Below are 16,775 nucleotides of genomic sequence, written 5' to 3'. Positions count from 1 at the left end.
TACTTCTTATCCCTTGAGCAAATAGCCAACAGCTGTGTCTGTCCTGAGCTCACTGTCGCAGGAAACTTAGGGCCCAGAATATTTTATACAATGATACAATGAAGTTCGCTAGCACATGCTTTAGGGCCGGAACCAAGTTAATAGTTGATTCAACATTTCAAGTTCATGCAGCCATGCCATGTGTTTCAACTTCTAAATTTGTGGTTTATATTCAAAGCCCTAAAAATGTACTAAAAGTCCAATGGCTTACATAGTATTTCTGTTATGTCACTAGTGACACATTAGTAAAATGTACAGTGCAACAATGAAAAACTATTGAAAAAGCATGGAACCAACAGCCCACTGGTGCCATATCTTGTCTAAGTTACTACAAGTCCATGATTTCACACCAGGGGAAATCAGAAATAAGAGGTCAGTACAAATGCCAGGGCTGAACACAAGCCCATTTTCCCAATTGAAAAACAGCGGTGAGAGCCACCAAACCAAATGCCACTGGTCAAGACCTAAACATTGAAATTAAATCAACTCAAAACGAGTGTATTACCCTATCCAAGAATCCAATATTAGTTAAGTGTAAGTAACCACAGTAAACGCATATATACAGTGCTTTGCAAAAGTATTCATCCCCCTTGGCGTTTTTCCTATTTTGTTGCATTACAACCTGTAATTTAAATGTATTTTTATTTGGATTTCATGTAATGGACATACACAAAATAGTCCAAATTATTGAAGTGAAATTAAAAAAAAGATAAAAAAATTATATATAAAAAAAAAAACTGAGAAGTGGTCCGTGCATATGTATTCACCCCCGTTGCTATTAAGCCCCTAAATAAGACCTGGTGCAACCAATTACCTTCAGAAGTCACAGAATTAGTTAAATAAAGTCCACCTGTGTGCAATCTAAGAGTCACATGATCTCAGTATACAGTGGGGGAAAAAAGTATTTGATCCCCTGCTGATTTTGTACGTTTGCCCACTTACAAAGAAATGAACAGTCTATAATTTTCATGGTAGGTTTATATGAACAGTGAGAGACAGAATAACAAAAAAAAAAAATATTTTAGAAAACCGCATGTCAAAAATGTTATAAAATGATTTGCATATTAATGAGGGAAATAAATATTTGACCCCTCTGCAAAACATGACTTAGTACTTGGTGGCAAAACCCTTGTTGGCAATCACAGAGGTCAGACGTTTCTTGTAGTTGGCCACCAGGTTTGCACATATCTCAGGAGGGATTTTGTCCCACTCCTCTTTGCAGATCTTCTCCAAGTCATTAAGGTTGAGGCTGACGTTTGGCAACTCAAACCTTCAGCTCCCTCCACAGATTTTCTATGGGATTAAGGTCTGGAGACTGGCTAGGCCACTCCAGGACCTTATTGTGCTTCTTCTTGAGCCACTCCTTTGTTGCCTTGGCCGTGTGTTTTGGGTCATTGTCATGCTGGAATACCCATCCACGACCCATTTTCAATACCCTTGATGAGGGAAGGAGGTTCTCACCCAAGATTTGACAGTACATGGCCCCGTCAAATGATGCGGTGAAGTTGTCTTGTCCCCTTAGCAGAAAAACACCCCCAAAGCATAATGTTTCCACCTCCATGTTGGACGGTGGAGATGGTGTTCTTGGGGTCATAGGCAGCATTCCTCCTCCTCCAAACACAGCGGGTTGAGTTGATGCCAAAGAGCTCCATTTTGGTCTCATCTGACCACAACACTTTCACCCAGTTGTCCTCTGAATCATTCAGATGTTCATTGGCAAACTTCAGATGGGCATGTATATGTGCTTTCTTGAGCAGGGGGACCTTGCGGGCGCTGCAGGATTTCAGTCCTTCACGGCGTAGTGTGTTACCAATTGTTTTCTTGGTGACTATGGTCCCAGCTGCCTTGAGATCATTGACAAGTTCCTCCCGTGTAGTTCTGGGCTGATTCCTCCCCGTTCTCATGATCATTGCAACTCCACGAGGTGAGATCTTGCATGGAGCCCCAGGCCGAGGGATATTGACAGTTCTTTTGTGTTTCTTCCATTTGCAAATAATCGCACCAAATGTTGTCACCTTCTCACCAAGCTGCTTGGCGATGGTCTTGTAGCCCATTCCAGCCTTGTGTAGGTCTAAAATCTTGTCCCTGACATCCTTGGAGAGCTCTTTGGTCTTGGCCATGGTGGAGAGTTTGGAATCTGATTGATTGATTGCTTCTGTGGACAGGTGTCTTTAATACAGAAAACAAGCTGAGATTAGGAGCACTTCTTTTATACAGGTATCAAGTTGCGGTTAGGAGCACTCCCTTTAAGAGTGTGCTCCTAATCTCAGCTCGTTATCTGTATAAAAGACACCTGGGAGCCAGAAATCTTTCTGATTGAGAGGGGGTCAAATACTTATTTCCCTCATTAAAATGCAAATCAATTTATAACATTTTTGACATGCGTTTTTCTCGATATTTTTGTTGTTATTCTGTCTCTCACTGTTCAAATAAACCGAACATTAAAATTATAGACTGATCATTTCTTTGTCAGTGGGCAAACATACAAAATCAGCAGGGGATCAAATACTTTTCCCCCCCACTGTATATACACCTGTTCTGAAAGGCCCCAGAGTCTGCAACACCACTAAGCAAGGGGCACCACCAAGCAAGTGGCACCATGAAGACCAAGGAGCTCTCCAAACAGGTCAGGGACAAAGTTGTGGAATGTACAGATCAGGGTTGGGTTATAAAAAAATATCAGAAACTTTGAACATCCCACGGAGCACCATTAGATCCGTTATTAAAAATGGAAAGAATATGGCACCAGAACAAACCTGCCAAGAGAGGGCCGCCCACCAAAACTCACAGACCAGGCACGGAGGATATTAATCTGAGAGGCAACAAAGAGATCAAAGATAACCCTGAAGGAGCTGCAAAGCTTCACAGCAGAGACTGGACTATCTGTCCATAGGACCACTTTAAGCCTTACACTCCACAGAGCTGGGCTTTACAGAAGAGTGGCAAAAAAAAGCCATTGCTTAGAGAAAAAAAATCCTGTTTCAGTCTTCCAGAGATTTGAGACTGGGACGGAGGTTGACCTTCCAGCAGGACATGACCCTAAGCATACTGCTAAAGCAACACTCGAGTGGTTTAAGGGGAAACATTTACATGTCTTGGAATGGCCTAGTCATAGCACAGACCTCAATCCAATTGAGAATCTGTGGTATCACTTAAAGTTTGCTGTACACCAGTGGAACCCATCCAACTTGAAAGAGCTGGAGCAGTTTTGCCTTGAACAATGGGCAAAAATCCCAGTGGCTAGATGTGCCAAGCTTATAGAGACATACCCTAAAAGACTTGCTGCAAAAGGTGGCTCTACAAAGTATTGACTTGGGGGGGGGGGGGTGAATAGTTATGTACACTCAAGTTCTGTTTGTCTAATATCCTGTTTGTTTCAGAGAAAATATTTTACATCTTCAAAGGGGTAGGCATGTTGTGTAATTCAAATGATACAAACCCCCCAAAAATCTATTTTTTTTGTAAGGCAACAAAATTTGAAAAATGCCAACGGGATGAATACTTTTGCAAGCCACTGTATCAATGATCACAGTAGCGCACTCTATCAAACAATGTTATGGTTAACTTTTGTGGATTTATAAAATGCCTCCCACCACTGACACATTTAACCGATGCTGCAACAAGCCTTGAGGGGGGCTAGTCCAAGATCCTATCAACATATGTCACCTAGAATTTACAACCAGGAGTTAACAACAGTTTTAAGATATTGTCATGTACAGTTATCTGAGAAATGTGTTGTCTTTATGTCATACACGCATGGTGTGGAGTACGACAGGGTTATGTTATCTACATGTCATACACACACACTTTCAGCATGTTGCGAGGTCATCACTTCAGGTCAGTTAGCCCTCTTCCTGCACCCTTCCCTCGTCCAGCAAGCTCGTCCTCTCCACTGGGTTGACTTCCTCCTCCTCAACGCTGGCGCAGCACAGAATCCTTGCTAGCAGGGGGCGATGAAGCCCATTATACAGTGCCGCACCCACCAACAGCACAATGAAACCCAACACCTGTAACCCATGGAACTGCTCCCAGCCCAGAGCCAGACTGACCACCCAGATGACCACAGTGCGCAGGCTGTCCAGCACCATGCGCGTGGTGGCACTGATCTCCTTGGTGACAGAGATGCCGGCAAAGTTGAAGAAGGCGATGGACACTGTATTACCGAGCAACGCCAGGATGATCATGGGGTTGTGGCTGATCTGGCAGAAGGCATCCAGCGCGTCCTCAAGGACATGGCGGGGGTTGTTGCTGAAGCTGCCCACCGGGATGTAGAAAAAGGGGATGAGGAGGAGCGAGAGGATGAAGAAGCCAAAGAACCCTGGAGAATGGAGGAGAAGAAGGGTGGAAATTAATGGAGACAGGGTGAATTACTAAGGGAGCGGTCAAAATGTACACAATTGTTACCTGGAAGAAAATGGAGGGTCGTGCTTTTCCAATTTCAGTTAGGGGGAGGGTTTAGTATTGTTTTATTTAGTCCAGGGGAGGGTCATGTAATTTATAATCGATTAAATGTCATATTGCTCAGTGTTTGAGAATGTGTTGGTTATTATTTCTCGATGTGTGCCCAATGCTGCTCCTCATCCCTGATTCTCTGCGGGCGCGCAATATCAAGTGCACCTAGTGTGGCCTCAATCAAATGATCAATAGCCTATACTATAAACTTTAGGCCTAGGCTATATGAAGAGCATGCTCAGAGAAGGACAGGGCAAAGTTATATTTCTAAGAAAATGTACTTCCTCAGTTTTTGCACTGCTGGGATGGTGTATATAAAACTAGGCTACACTGATTTACACACTGCAATGGATAGGTGTTCCCAATCATGAGCCCTGGCCTGCCCTGCTCTTGCTGATGTAAACCCTTTTTTGCTGCCTAACCAATGGCTGTGCTGTGTACAGTGGCACTTCGCCATGTAATGCTTACAAAATTAGTTTCTGCATATCTAAGGTTCTGGTCTGTCCTTTATGTTTTAATTATTATTTTGGGTATAGGAGATGGGAACTTGTTTTTTTCCCAAGAGTTCAGGGAGAGCCAATATATACTGCTCAAAAAAATAAAGGGAACACTTAAACAACACAATGTAACTCCAAGTCAATCACATTTCTGTGAAATCAAACTGTCCAATTAGGAAGCAACACTGAGTGACAATACATTTCACATGCTGTTGTGCAAATGGAATAGACAACAGGTGGAAATTATAGGCAATTAGCAAGACACCCCCAATAAAGGAGTGGTTGTGCAGGTGGTGACCACAGACCACTTCTCAGTTCCTATGCTTCCTGGCTGATGTTTTGGTCACTTTTGAATGCTGGCGGTGCTTTCACTCTAGTGGTAGCTTGAGACGGAGTCTACAACCCACACAAGTGGCTCAGGTAGTGCAGCTCATCCAGGATGGCACATCAATGCGAGCTGTGGCAAGAAGGTTTGCTGTGTCTGTCAGCGTAGTGTCCAGAGCATGGAGGCACTACCAGGAGACAGGCCAGTACGTCAGGAGACGTGGAGGAGGCCGTAGGAGGGCAACAACCCAGCAGCAGGACCGCTACCTCCGCCTTTGTGCAAGGAGGAGCAGGAGGAGCACTGCCAGAGCCCTGCAAAATGACCTCCAGCAGGCCACAAATGTGCATGTGTCTGCTCAAACTGTCAGAAACAGAGTCCATGAGGGTGGTATGAGGGCCCGACGTCCACAGGTGGGGGTTGTGCTTACAGCCCAACACCGTGCAGGACGTTTGGCATTTGCCAGAGAACACCAAGATTGGCAAATTCGCCTCTTCACAGATGAAAGCAGGTTCACACTGAGCACATGTGACAGACGTGACAGAGTCTGGAGACGCCGTGGAGAACGCTGCCTGCAACATCCTCCAGCATGACCGGTTTGGCAGTGGGTCAGTCATGGTGTGGGGTGGCATTTCTTTGGGGGGCCGCACAGCCCTCCATGTGCTCGCTAGAGGTAGCCTGACTGCCATTAGGTACCGAGATGAGATCCTCAGACCCCTTGTGAGACCATATGCTGGTGCGGTTGGCCCTGGGTTCCTCCTAATGCAAGACAATGCTAGACCTCATGTGGCTGGAGTGTGTCAGCAGTTCCTGCAAGAGGAAGGCATTGATGCTATGGACTGGCCCACCCGTTCCCCAGACCTGAATCCAATTGAGCACATCTGGGACATCATGTCTCGCTCCATCCACCAACGCCACGTTGAACCACAGACTGTCCAGGAGTTGGCGGATGCTTTAGTCCAGGTCTGGGAGGAGATCCCTCAGGAGACCATCCGCCACCTCATCAGGAGCATGCCCATGCGTTGTAGGGAGGTCATACACACTACTGAGCCTCATTTTGACTTGTTTTAAGGACATTACATCAAAGTTGGATCAGCCTGTAGTGTGGTTTTCCACTTTAATTTTGAGCGTGACTCCAAATCCAGACCTCCATGGGTTGATAAATTGGATTTCCATTGATTATTTTTGTGTGATTTTGTTGTCAGCACATTCAACTATGTAAAGAAAAAAGTATTTAATAAGATTATTTCATTCATTCAGATCTAGGATGTGTTATTTTAGTGTTCCCTTAATTTTTTTGAGCAGTGTATTTTACTGAATGGAGGACCATAAAAAACAAAAATTCTCCAGAGGTCTGATTTTCTCCAGGTATCTCACATTATAAATAATGTACAGTACGTAATGATCTACAAACATTAGCACCATCTTAAGTACGAAATGGTGACAGACATTTTTTTCTGCTGAAATAAATGAACAGAAATGGTTAAATAGGTCATTAAGTACAACCTACACATCTGATTATTATGCTTGTGTTTCTTAAGACTGTACAGCTTTGAGAGTGAAGCTTACAAACACCATTGTTACATTCTGTACATCATGGAGTTATACATTAACCAAATGCACACAGCCGTAAATGTATACAGTATGTTCACTGTACCGTACCTTCAGTGCCCACTGCCCGTAGAGGATGAACATCGTGCTTGTAGACAAACTTCTCCTCCAGAACCATCTGGACAGCAGCAATGACCTGGGCCATGATGATCAGAAGGTCACCTTAGGGTTAGAAGAGATGGGTAAGGCCTTTGCACGGCAGTTCCTCATTGGGCATTTATTTTAGCAAGATGTTGATGGTGTAGGAAAACCAGTCTCTGTAGAAGCAAAATCTAAATAATGAAAAGTCAAGACTCCAACTCAGTCGTTGGCCCTGTTTGAATACCATTCAAATGTATCCATCCCATTTTCCTTGAGGTAATCACTGATCAGATGTGACTGGACTGGTGAAATAACTGCTCTGTAAAGCTTGCTTTCAACTATCCAATCATAAGTTTGATCGTAATTAATTCAAGTGAGGAAGGAGGGAAAGATATATTCTAAGACAGCGGTTGGTAAACACTGTTCTAAGAGTATTCGAACAGGGCCCTACCTTTGTCACTGTAAGTGCCCACTCATTATCCTCTTAACAATGAGTATGTTTTAATGCACAATAATCATTTGAGATTAAACTGATTATAGCAGTAGGCAGAGTAGGGCTGACACTATTTAGTTGACTGGTCGATTGTTTGATCAAGATTTATTTTTAGTCGAGCAGCAGCAAATATATACCAGGGCTACACTTGTGAGGAAAAAGTTTGTTTATTTTATTCCATTTATGAGTTGTCAATTTATTCATTTTCTTTTGTTTGGAGCGCTCCTGTCAATCTTGAGTAAGGACACACACCTGATTATGCATGGACCTGGGCCTAGACTACCCGGCCTGCGCACAAATGTAGGCTTATAAATGTGCCCATTTGGCAATCTGATACTATTTCTGATTGTCTTAACTCACCATCACTGCGGAGTCATTTTTTCTTTTCCTCAAAAAGCAAGTCAACTAAGTCTATTTTTACATCCATTGAGAATGACAATAGTTCCTCAACGTAGCCTATTTGAAAATACTTTCCAGCTCTCCCTTTTGATAACCACTCAGCATGAAAGGGGAAAAAAATGGTATGTTCTGATCTGGTAAAATGTCATAAAAAAGGCCTACCTGATTACTTCTTATATCTTGTGCAAATAGCCTACAGCTGTGTCTGTCTGTCTGGAGCTCACTGGCACAGGAAACTCTAAGGGCCCAGAATATTTCATACAATGTTGCAAGTTTGATAGCATGAGCTTCAGGCCGGACCCAAGTTAAACGTTGATACAATGTTCAAGTTCCTTGCAGACAGGCCATGCATAGCCAATGTGATTTATAGGATATTTTATACCTGTGGGCTGCAATGTTTTTATTTGTTGGCTTGATGTAGGCAATTTTTACATGTATTTGATGTGCACACAACCCACGCAAGCTTCCTTCTTTTGCACAAGTATATTGAGTTTGGAAAAACTGGATGTATTCATCTTTGAAATAGTTTTCTCATACAAACTTCATATGTCCGAACTCGGACTCAAATAGGCTTCACAAAAATAACATGTTCGCTGTGGTAGAATGTTTATTTTGATTGGTGATTTTCTGCATTTATCGAAGTCCCATCAGGTAGCCTGATTTCCGATGTGTCCATGTAAACAGGATTAAGGAAACTGTTCTTCTTGCAAAGCATGTAAACTTTTAAAATCAAACTATTATATTAATCTGACTATTCACAATAATCATATTATTGTGTGAATGTAACCATACTCATTGTGTTGTAACAGTCCTACCCTTGCTACTACAAGTATCCCCTTCCAACCCACCATTCTCTCTACCTTACCAGTGATGACCTCGCTAAGTTTGTGAGAGTCGTCCTTGTGTCCGCTCATGAAGTCAGCCAGGCCCACCACTATCAGGCCCAGGATGGTGATGAGGATGCCTGTCCACTGACTGGCTACCAGGCGGCGCCCTAAGAAGGCCACCGACAGCAGGCCTGTGAAGATGATCACTGCCCCGCGCAACATCTGGAAGCTGGAGGCGCTCGTCATGTTCAGGGCTGGGGAAGAGAGTCAGAGGGTCACAGACAGAGCTTGGTTCAAATAGGGCAGCAGGTATCCTAGCGGTTAATAGCGCTGTGCCAGTAACCGAAACGTTGCTGGTTTGAATTCCTGAGCCGACTAAGTGAAAGGTACTTAACACTAATTGCTCCTTTAAGTCGCTCTGGACAAGAGTGTCTGCTAAATTACTAAAATGTAAATAAGATTTCTTGTTTCAATGTCTGCCCGGAGTGGCAAATGGGCAGCAGTTGCACTTTGTGACTATTCAATTGGTTCAACTGGCAATTAGTTCCAGGCAAAAGAAAGCAAATACTATTTGAACCCAGGTCTGCAGGCAGTCAGCACAAACTTTCACTATGACAATCTAGAGTTCTTGGATATTGTGTTCCAGTTCCTTAATAAAATGGAAGATACATCACAGGAACTTAAAGTTCAATGGAAAAATGTGTTTGTAATTGTGTCTCTGACCATAACGTTACAGATCATTTTGACTTCCTTGCAGTTTTTGAAAAATACTTTTGAAGAATAGAACTTGGAAGCCCTTTTTGGTACATATTTTATGTAAGGTGTCAGGGAATTAAATGGCGGCTCAAGCAACGAGCAACATGCCCAGAAACTCTGGAGCCCACTGCAATACCAAATGAAGATAAATATCCTGGATGTCAGGGTCACGTACCAACATACATGATGGAGGTAGCGGTCATGTCACAGAGGGCAGGGGAAAGGAAAAGGAGGGGGTTGAAGCTCTGGCCCGTGTTCATCTTGGGCTCTGGTCTCCGTCTGTCGTGACAAAGCAGCATGTGGAAGACAGCCAGGCAACTGAGCTCCCCCAGGAACATCCCTACGGCCTAGAGAGCAGAGGCAGAGGGGAAGAAGGAGAGAACGAGGGGAGGCAGAGGGGTAGAAGGAGAGAGCGAGGGGAGGCAGAGGGGTAGAAGGAGAGAGCGAGGGGAGGGGAGGCAGATGGGTAGAAGGAGAGAGCGAGGGGAGGCAGAGGGGCAGAAGGAGAGAGAGGGGAGTCAGAAGGAGAGAGAGGGGAGGCAGGGGGTACGAGTGACAGACACTGAGCAAGAAAAAAAAAACAATGACACATTTAATCCATTCAAAATGTTGATAAAGACAAGTGATTCATTTAGGTCTTAGCTTACACACTATGTATTTTTATTTGAAAGACTGTACCTGTACAAATGGGTGGGCGAATCCGTGTTCAGGGGAGTCTTTACAACCCTTTGCGGAGAACATGTCAGCCCATCTGGGGGAGAAGAGAATGTTGATTAAGTTTGCTCAAGAATGTCACCAGGTCTCCCGAGTGGCGCAGCGGTCTAAGGCACTGCATCGCAGTGCTTGAGGTGACACTACAGCCCCAGGTTCGATCCCATGCTGTATCACAGCCGGCCTTGACCGGGAGACACATGAGGCGGCGCACAATTGGCCTAGCATCGTCCGGGTTAGGGGAGGGTTTAGCCGGCCAGGATTTCCTTGTCCCATCGCGCTCTAGCAACTCCTTGTTGCGGGCCGGGTGCCTGCAAGCTGACCTGGCCAGTTGGACAGTGTTTCCTCCGACACGTTGGTGTGGCTGGCTTTCGGGTTATGTGAGCAGTGTGTCAAGAAGCAGTGCGGCTTGGCAGGGTTGTGTTTCAGAGGACGCATGGCACTCGACCTTCGCCTCTCCCGAGTCCATATGGGAGTTGCAGCGATGGGTCAAGACAGTAACTACCAACGTATTTGTTGTTTGTTTTGGTTTCAGATTAATTTCTATTGGGGACAAAATAATGGTAAATAATATAGCGTCATTTTGGAGTCACTTTTATTGTAAATAAAAATAGAATGTTTATAAATACTTCTACATTAATGTGGATGCTCCCATGACTACAGATAATCCTGAATGAATCGGAAATAATGATGAGTGAAAAAGCTACAGACACACAAATGTTGTACATTCGGAAAGTATTCAGACCCCTTGACTTTTTCCACATTTTGTTACATTACACAAGTTTTCTAAAATTGATTTAATTATTATTTTTCCTCATCAATCTAAACAATACCCCATAATGACAAAGCGAAAACAGGTTTTAATATTTTTTTTTCAAATGTATAAAAACATAAAATAAAATGTATTTACATAAGTATTCAGACCCTTTGCTATAAGACTCGAAATTGAGCTCAGGTGCATCCTGTTTCCATTGATCATCCTTGATATGTTTCTACCACTTGATTGGAGTCCACCTATGGTAAATTCAATTGATAGGACATGATTTGGAAAGGCACACACACCTCTCTATTTAAGATCGCACAGTTGACAGTGCATGGCAGAGCAAAAACCAAGCCATGAGGTCGAAAGAAAGAGCTCAGAGACAGGATTGGGTCATGGCACAGATCTGGGGAAGGGTACCAAAACATATCTGCAGCATTGAAGGACGCAAAGAACACAGTTGCCTCCATCATTCTTAAATGGAAGAAGTTTGGAACCACCAAGACTCTTCCTAGAGCTGGCCACGTGGCCAAACTGAGCAATCAGGGTAGAAGGGTCTTGGTGAGGGAGGTGACCAAGTACCCAATGGTCACTCTGACAGAGCTCCAGAGTTCCTCTATGGAGATGGAAGAGCCTTCCAGAAGGACAACCATCTCTGGAGCACTCCACCAAATCAGGCCTTTATGGTAGAATGGCCAGACGGTAGCCACTCCTTAGTAAAAGGCACATGACAGCCCACTTGGAGTTTGCCTAAAGGCATCTCAAACCATGAGAAACAAGATTCTCTGGTCTGATGAAACCAAGATTAACTCTTTGGCCTGAATGCCAAGCGTCACATCTGGAGGAAACATGGCACCATCTCTACGGTGAAGCATGGTGATAGCAGCATCATGCTGTGGGGATGTTTTTCAGTGGCAGGGACTGGGAGACTAGAAAGGATTGAGAGAAAGATGAACAGAGCAAAGTACAGAGAGATCCTTGATGAAAACTTGCTCCAGAGTGCTCAGGACCTCAGCGAAGATTCACCTTCCAACAGGACAACGACCCTAAGCACACAGCCAAGACAACGCAGGAGTGGCTTTGGGACAAGTCTCAATGTCCTTGAGTGCCCCAGCCAGAGCCCGGACTTGAATCTGATTGAACATCTCTGGAGCTGTGCAACCTGACAGAGCTTGAGAGGATCTGCAGAGAACAATGAGAGAAACTCCCCAAATACAGGTGTGCCAAGCTTGTAGCGTCATACCCAAGACGACTCAAGGCAGTAATCGCTGCCAAAGGTGCTTCAACAAAGTACTGAGTAAAGGGTCTGAATACTTATGTAATTATTTCTAATAAATTTGCCAAAAATCCTGTTTTTGCTTTGTCATTATTGTCACGCCCTGATCTGTTTCACCTGTCCTTGTGCTTGTCTCAACCCACTCCAGGTGTCGTTTTCTGTCTGTCTGTGCCAGTTCGTCTTGTTTGTTCAAGCCTACCAGTGTTTTGTGTCTCAGCTCCTGCTTTTTCCAGTTTCTCTTTTCTGGCCCTCCTGGTTTTGACGCTTGCCTGTCCTGACTCCGAGCCCGCCTGCCTGCTGTCCTTTACCTTTGCTCCTACTATGGATTATCGACCCCTGCCTGCTTTGACCGGTCGTTTGCTTGCCCCTGTTGTTACAATAAACATTGTTACTTCACACAGTCTGCACTTGGGTCTTACCTTGATCCCTGATAATTATGGGGTATTGTGTGTAGATTGATTTTATTATATTGATTTATTATTTATTATAACAAACTCTGAACACCTTAACACAAGACAGCAAAATGGATGCAGAAGACATGACAAATAAACTTGAAACGGGGGAATTGTTACTAGCTGCTCAGGAGGTAAAGGGAAAGTCAGATGTGTGGAATACATTTGTCTTGCTGTAGAAAATACTGGAGATCAATAAAAAGGTGAGGAGCAAGCTCTACGTGCATATTATGTGTGCCAAACAGGTGCTGTATAGATTACAATATAATATTTCTGACCATTTGGAACAATGTAAAGACTAAATAAATACTAAGCATACCAGAGAGTTTGTTTTTAAGCCTTTATTACAGCAAAGACTAAAAACAGTCGCATTCATTTGCGAATGCAATTTCCAAAATGGAACTAAAACTAAAATGCTTGATTGCATTTCAAATCATGAATGACTCGAATGCTGTATGATGACATGAACAAATTAATGATTGATTGATTGATACAGTAGCCTATATAAGTATTGAAATATAGGCCTAAGGAAGTTACAGTATTAAGACTAAACAGGATGTGCTTTTAGGCCTACAGCTCAGTGGTGGTTATACAAGGCTGCTATACTAAGCCTACTAATGATAATTACATTATTTATAATAATAACAACAACAATAAGAAGATCAAGAAAAAGGAGTGTGTTTATAAATATAATCTTTTGGACAATTTGGAACAGCCTAATAAACAAATCATCATTGTGTTTGCCAGATGTCTAGCCTGCATTTTCCGTACTTGACGCCCAAGTGCTTAACTTTCAAATAGCTAAAAGCGAGCTAGTTGGAGAGTGTGTGTGTACTTCCTTTTGTACCACCGTATGGTAAAACAACACATGAGTTGAAAATATTGAACGCATGCGCAGCCTAGTGCGGTACCCCCAACATTGCGTTACTGACTGCTCCATTGACAATGAATGACTTCCGCCGGAATGCAATGAGTTTGATGCATCGGGTGGACATGAGGCGTCAGTCTCGTCTCTGCTCCACACACACCGAACAGATTCCGATACGCTGTTTTGAGTTTTTATGCAACTTTTTTATGCAACTTGATGAATTATATATATATCTTTTTTTTTAAATAAAAATAAATACAAAATTATGTCCCCCCCACTTCTAAAAGCAAAGTTGCGCCCCTGCAGAAACTGAACATCGGGCTCACAGAAAAATGGAATTCAAATGATTTTATAGATGTTTAAAAATTAAAAAATCCCAAACATTTCAGTTAATCGGTCAGCACTAGCACCTATTGGCTTTTATAGTCCAATAGGCCTAATCAGTAGAGGCATGACAGGCATGTGAGTGTTCTCCTTGCTGATTCAATAGAAGGGATGTAGTAGTCACAGTGCCACACAAACTGATGATGCCGCCTTTTCCCTCACACATCAGCAGATTGACCTCCATATCACAACTATGCACGATTGAGCCACTGGTTTATTGACAAAATGTAGCTGTTGATCTTAAGACATTTGACACTGCCAAGTATTAACACAGTTGGTCAAATCAACGCAAAGGGTCTTCGCAAATTACTCCTAAAATAAATGTAAAAAAATTCTACACAAGAAGCAACTGTTCTCAGCTCAAGATAACATTCTCCTCAGTGAAGCGCATACAGTGAAGGGTTTGGTTTCAGGTGACTGCTCTGGTAAGAAGTCCCAAAAAGTGGATGAAACTTGATCTCTATTTGCTACATTGTCTCATTTCACTGAGCAAGAGCAACCATGTGTGACATACAGTATCCATACTGAGGGACTTTTGCCAGACTAGACCACATCTTTGACAAAATGTTAAAGTTGATCAGGTGTCATTTCCACATGACATAAAAAAAGCAGAGTAGCAGAACTACGACCTGTCACCCCAATCCACATCCTATTTTGCATGACAGCAAAATAAGTTAAACTGCTGTAATTTACAGAAGTCAATTTAGAGTCTGTCTGTTTTGCGGCACAAAGCCAGTGATTTGCTGAGGCAGCAGTGTCCTGCATTTCATGACATGACAAGACATGAATCAACAGTGACGCAAGGCAAACGTGAAAGGTTTCCTTGTGTCTGGCATTTTGTCTAATGTCTAGCAATTTCACCATTTCAAATGTAATCATACATTACACTGACACCTGTAATTAAACTTACAGAATATCATTATCAACCATGCTTGATTGTATGAAAAGGTATTTACAAAGATGGTGGAAATATATACCTTTCCCAAATGAAAGATACCATGAATCGCCAATTTAGACAACTGTTGATACAAATATATTGAGGAACAACTCTGTTCACCAGGAACAGTGCAATAAACATGAAAAACATTGCAGTCCGAATCTTGACGGTCTAACACGCATTTCATTAGACGTTGGCTACATTGTAAACACCGTGACGTCAATGGACAACATAACTGAAGCGTTCACTTACTTTGCTGATAGCGTGTTGATAGAGCCGGTTGTGAGCATTAAACCCGCAAGAAATAGTTGATACTTTGTCCAAGCCATGTTGGACGTGCGAGGATATAATATACAATTACTAGAAACTTTGTTTCAAACCCAGCAAGATGTTTACCAGCAACCGTGTGCACGCTATCTGCCTACAAAAATTCAATCACATGACTTTGAGTGTGTCAGCTGACTGAGTACGCACAAGCAGTGAAAGGATGGTTTCCGGCTCGTGGGGCATTTCAGCCCTGAATGATGCCTGAAAGGCAGCCTGTCTCCTACGGAGTAGGTTACTTTATGAAGACACGGACTGCTTCTGTATGTGTATACTGTTTAATACAACGTAATAAAAGGCTTTTATTGAACACACATGCTGGCAAAAAACGGTCCAGGCTTCTGCCTCCCTGTGACATTCAAGCCCCTCATATGTCACTGCTCAACATTAACATTACACCACATCTCCCTTTCTGGAAAACAAAGGGTATATTACCTTTGTCTCAGCAGGTCATAAGGGGTTTTACTCTGCCCTTGTAAACCAGACCTGTTCCTAGTCTGTCTTTTTACTAAAGCTCAGTAGATCAGGTGAACATTTCACTGTCATTTTCTTAACTCTTTCTGTAGAACTGTCCTCAGCACTTTAAACTTTCATACATGTCACTTTCAGTCACTCAACGATCAAGTCTCTTTGGTTTTATCACTTCTCTGCTTGATCTTGTTCTCACAGAGGCAGGTATGACCTGACAGGTCACAGAGTTAGACACCTGAGTCTGCCTGGGAAGGGTAAGTATGTCCTCCTCAAGTAGGTGCAACTGTTGGCTGTCTTCACAGTTGTTCTTTGTAGCAGGCATAGGCACCAAATGATGGCAGTTTTTCCTGAGTGTGCCTTGTAGCCCACTAACAAGGTAAGAGCGGCGATTTTTAGAGCACACTGTTTCTCATTGTAGATGTTATCACTATCCTAGTGCCCCATAACAGAAGACCCTCATACACAGTCAACAGAGCTCTCTCAGTCCAGTAATGCTTTAGTGCCCTGTCTAGGCATCCTCTATGCAGTGTCTCATAATTTCCGAGCTGAGCTGCTCCCTGAGCTCTCTTAGATAGTGATCACTTGCGGGTAAGTTTTCCATTATTGTGTCGACATAGATGTTTTATCCTCAATAAGGTTCCCCATTGGCTCTGCTCCCGGAACATGAGTGATGAAGTAAGAATACCTCATGAGCCTCATTCTGTATCTCTGGTTTCTCGGTGGAAGTGCATCCACGGCTTGTCCTCCCAGTAAGCTCACGAGTGACTTATGGTCTCTTTCCAACTAGAAATCGTCCTATGATGAAGTCACTGAACCTCTCACAGGCCCAAGTCAGAGCTAACGCCTCTTTTCTACTTGCGTAGCGTTGTTCTGTCGCTGTCAACAATCTGGACGCATACAAAACTGGTAACCACAAATCAGTCTGTTTTTGCAGCATCACTGCCCCTAATCCGAGATCTTTAACTCTCTGTTGGGATCATACAGCTTGAGAACAGGCGCAGAGAAGAGCTCTTGTTTCAAGCTGTGGAACGCTTTCAGCTGCTCACATCCCCAGTACCACTGGTTTTTCTTTGACAGCAAGTCTCTTAGCGCTTTGTTCTTTTCAGCCAGGTTAG

The 16,775-nt window shown here is 43.3% G+C and overlaps 1 protein-coding gene across 1 annotated transcript; it reads right to left on the bottom strand.

Annotated features, from left to right (window-relative positions):
* Nucleotides 1-3,399: 3,399 nt before the first annotated feature.
* Nucleotides 3,400-15,321, bottom strand: LOC106607587 (solute carrier family 35 member F6). The gene is made up of 6 exons (XM_014204669.2): nucleotides 15,118-15,321; nucleotides 10,156-10,228; nucleotides 9,653-9,824; nucleotides 8,760-8,975; nucleotides 6,973-7,083; nucleotides 3,400-4,357 (listed from the first exon to the last, which is right to left on the bottom strand). Exons 1-6 carry the CDS (start codon nucleotides 15,192-15,194, stop codon nucleotides 3,882-3,884), a joined length of 1,125 nt encoding a protein of 374 aa, XP_014060144.2. The 5' UTR covers nucleotides 15,195-15,321; the 3' UTR covers nucleotides 3,400-3,881.
* Nucleotides 15,322-16,775: the final 1,454 nt, after the last annotated feature.

This window comes from Salmo salar, chromosome ssa06 (assembly GCF_905237065.1).
Source record: "Salmo salar chromosome ssa06, Ssal_v3.1, whole genome shotgun sequence".
NCBI lineage: Eukaryota > Metazoa > Chordata > Actinopteri > Salmoniformes > Salmonidae > Salmo > Salmo salar.
This window is presented reverse-complemented; position numbering and strand designations above follow the sequence as displayed.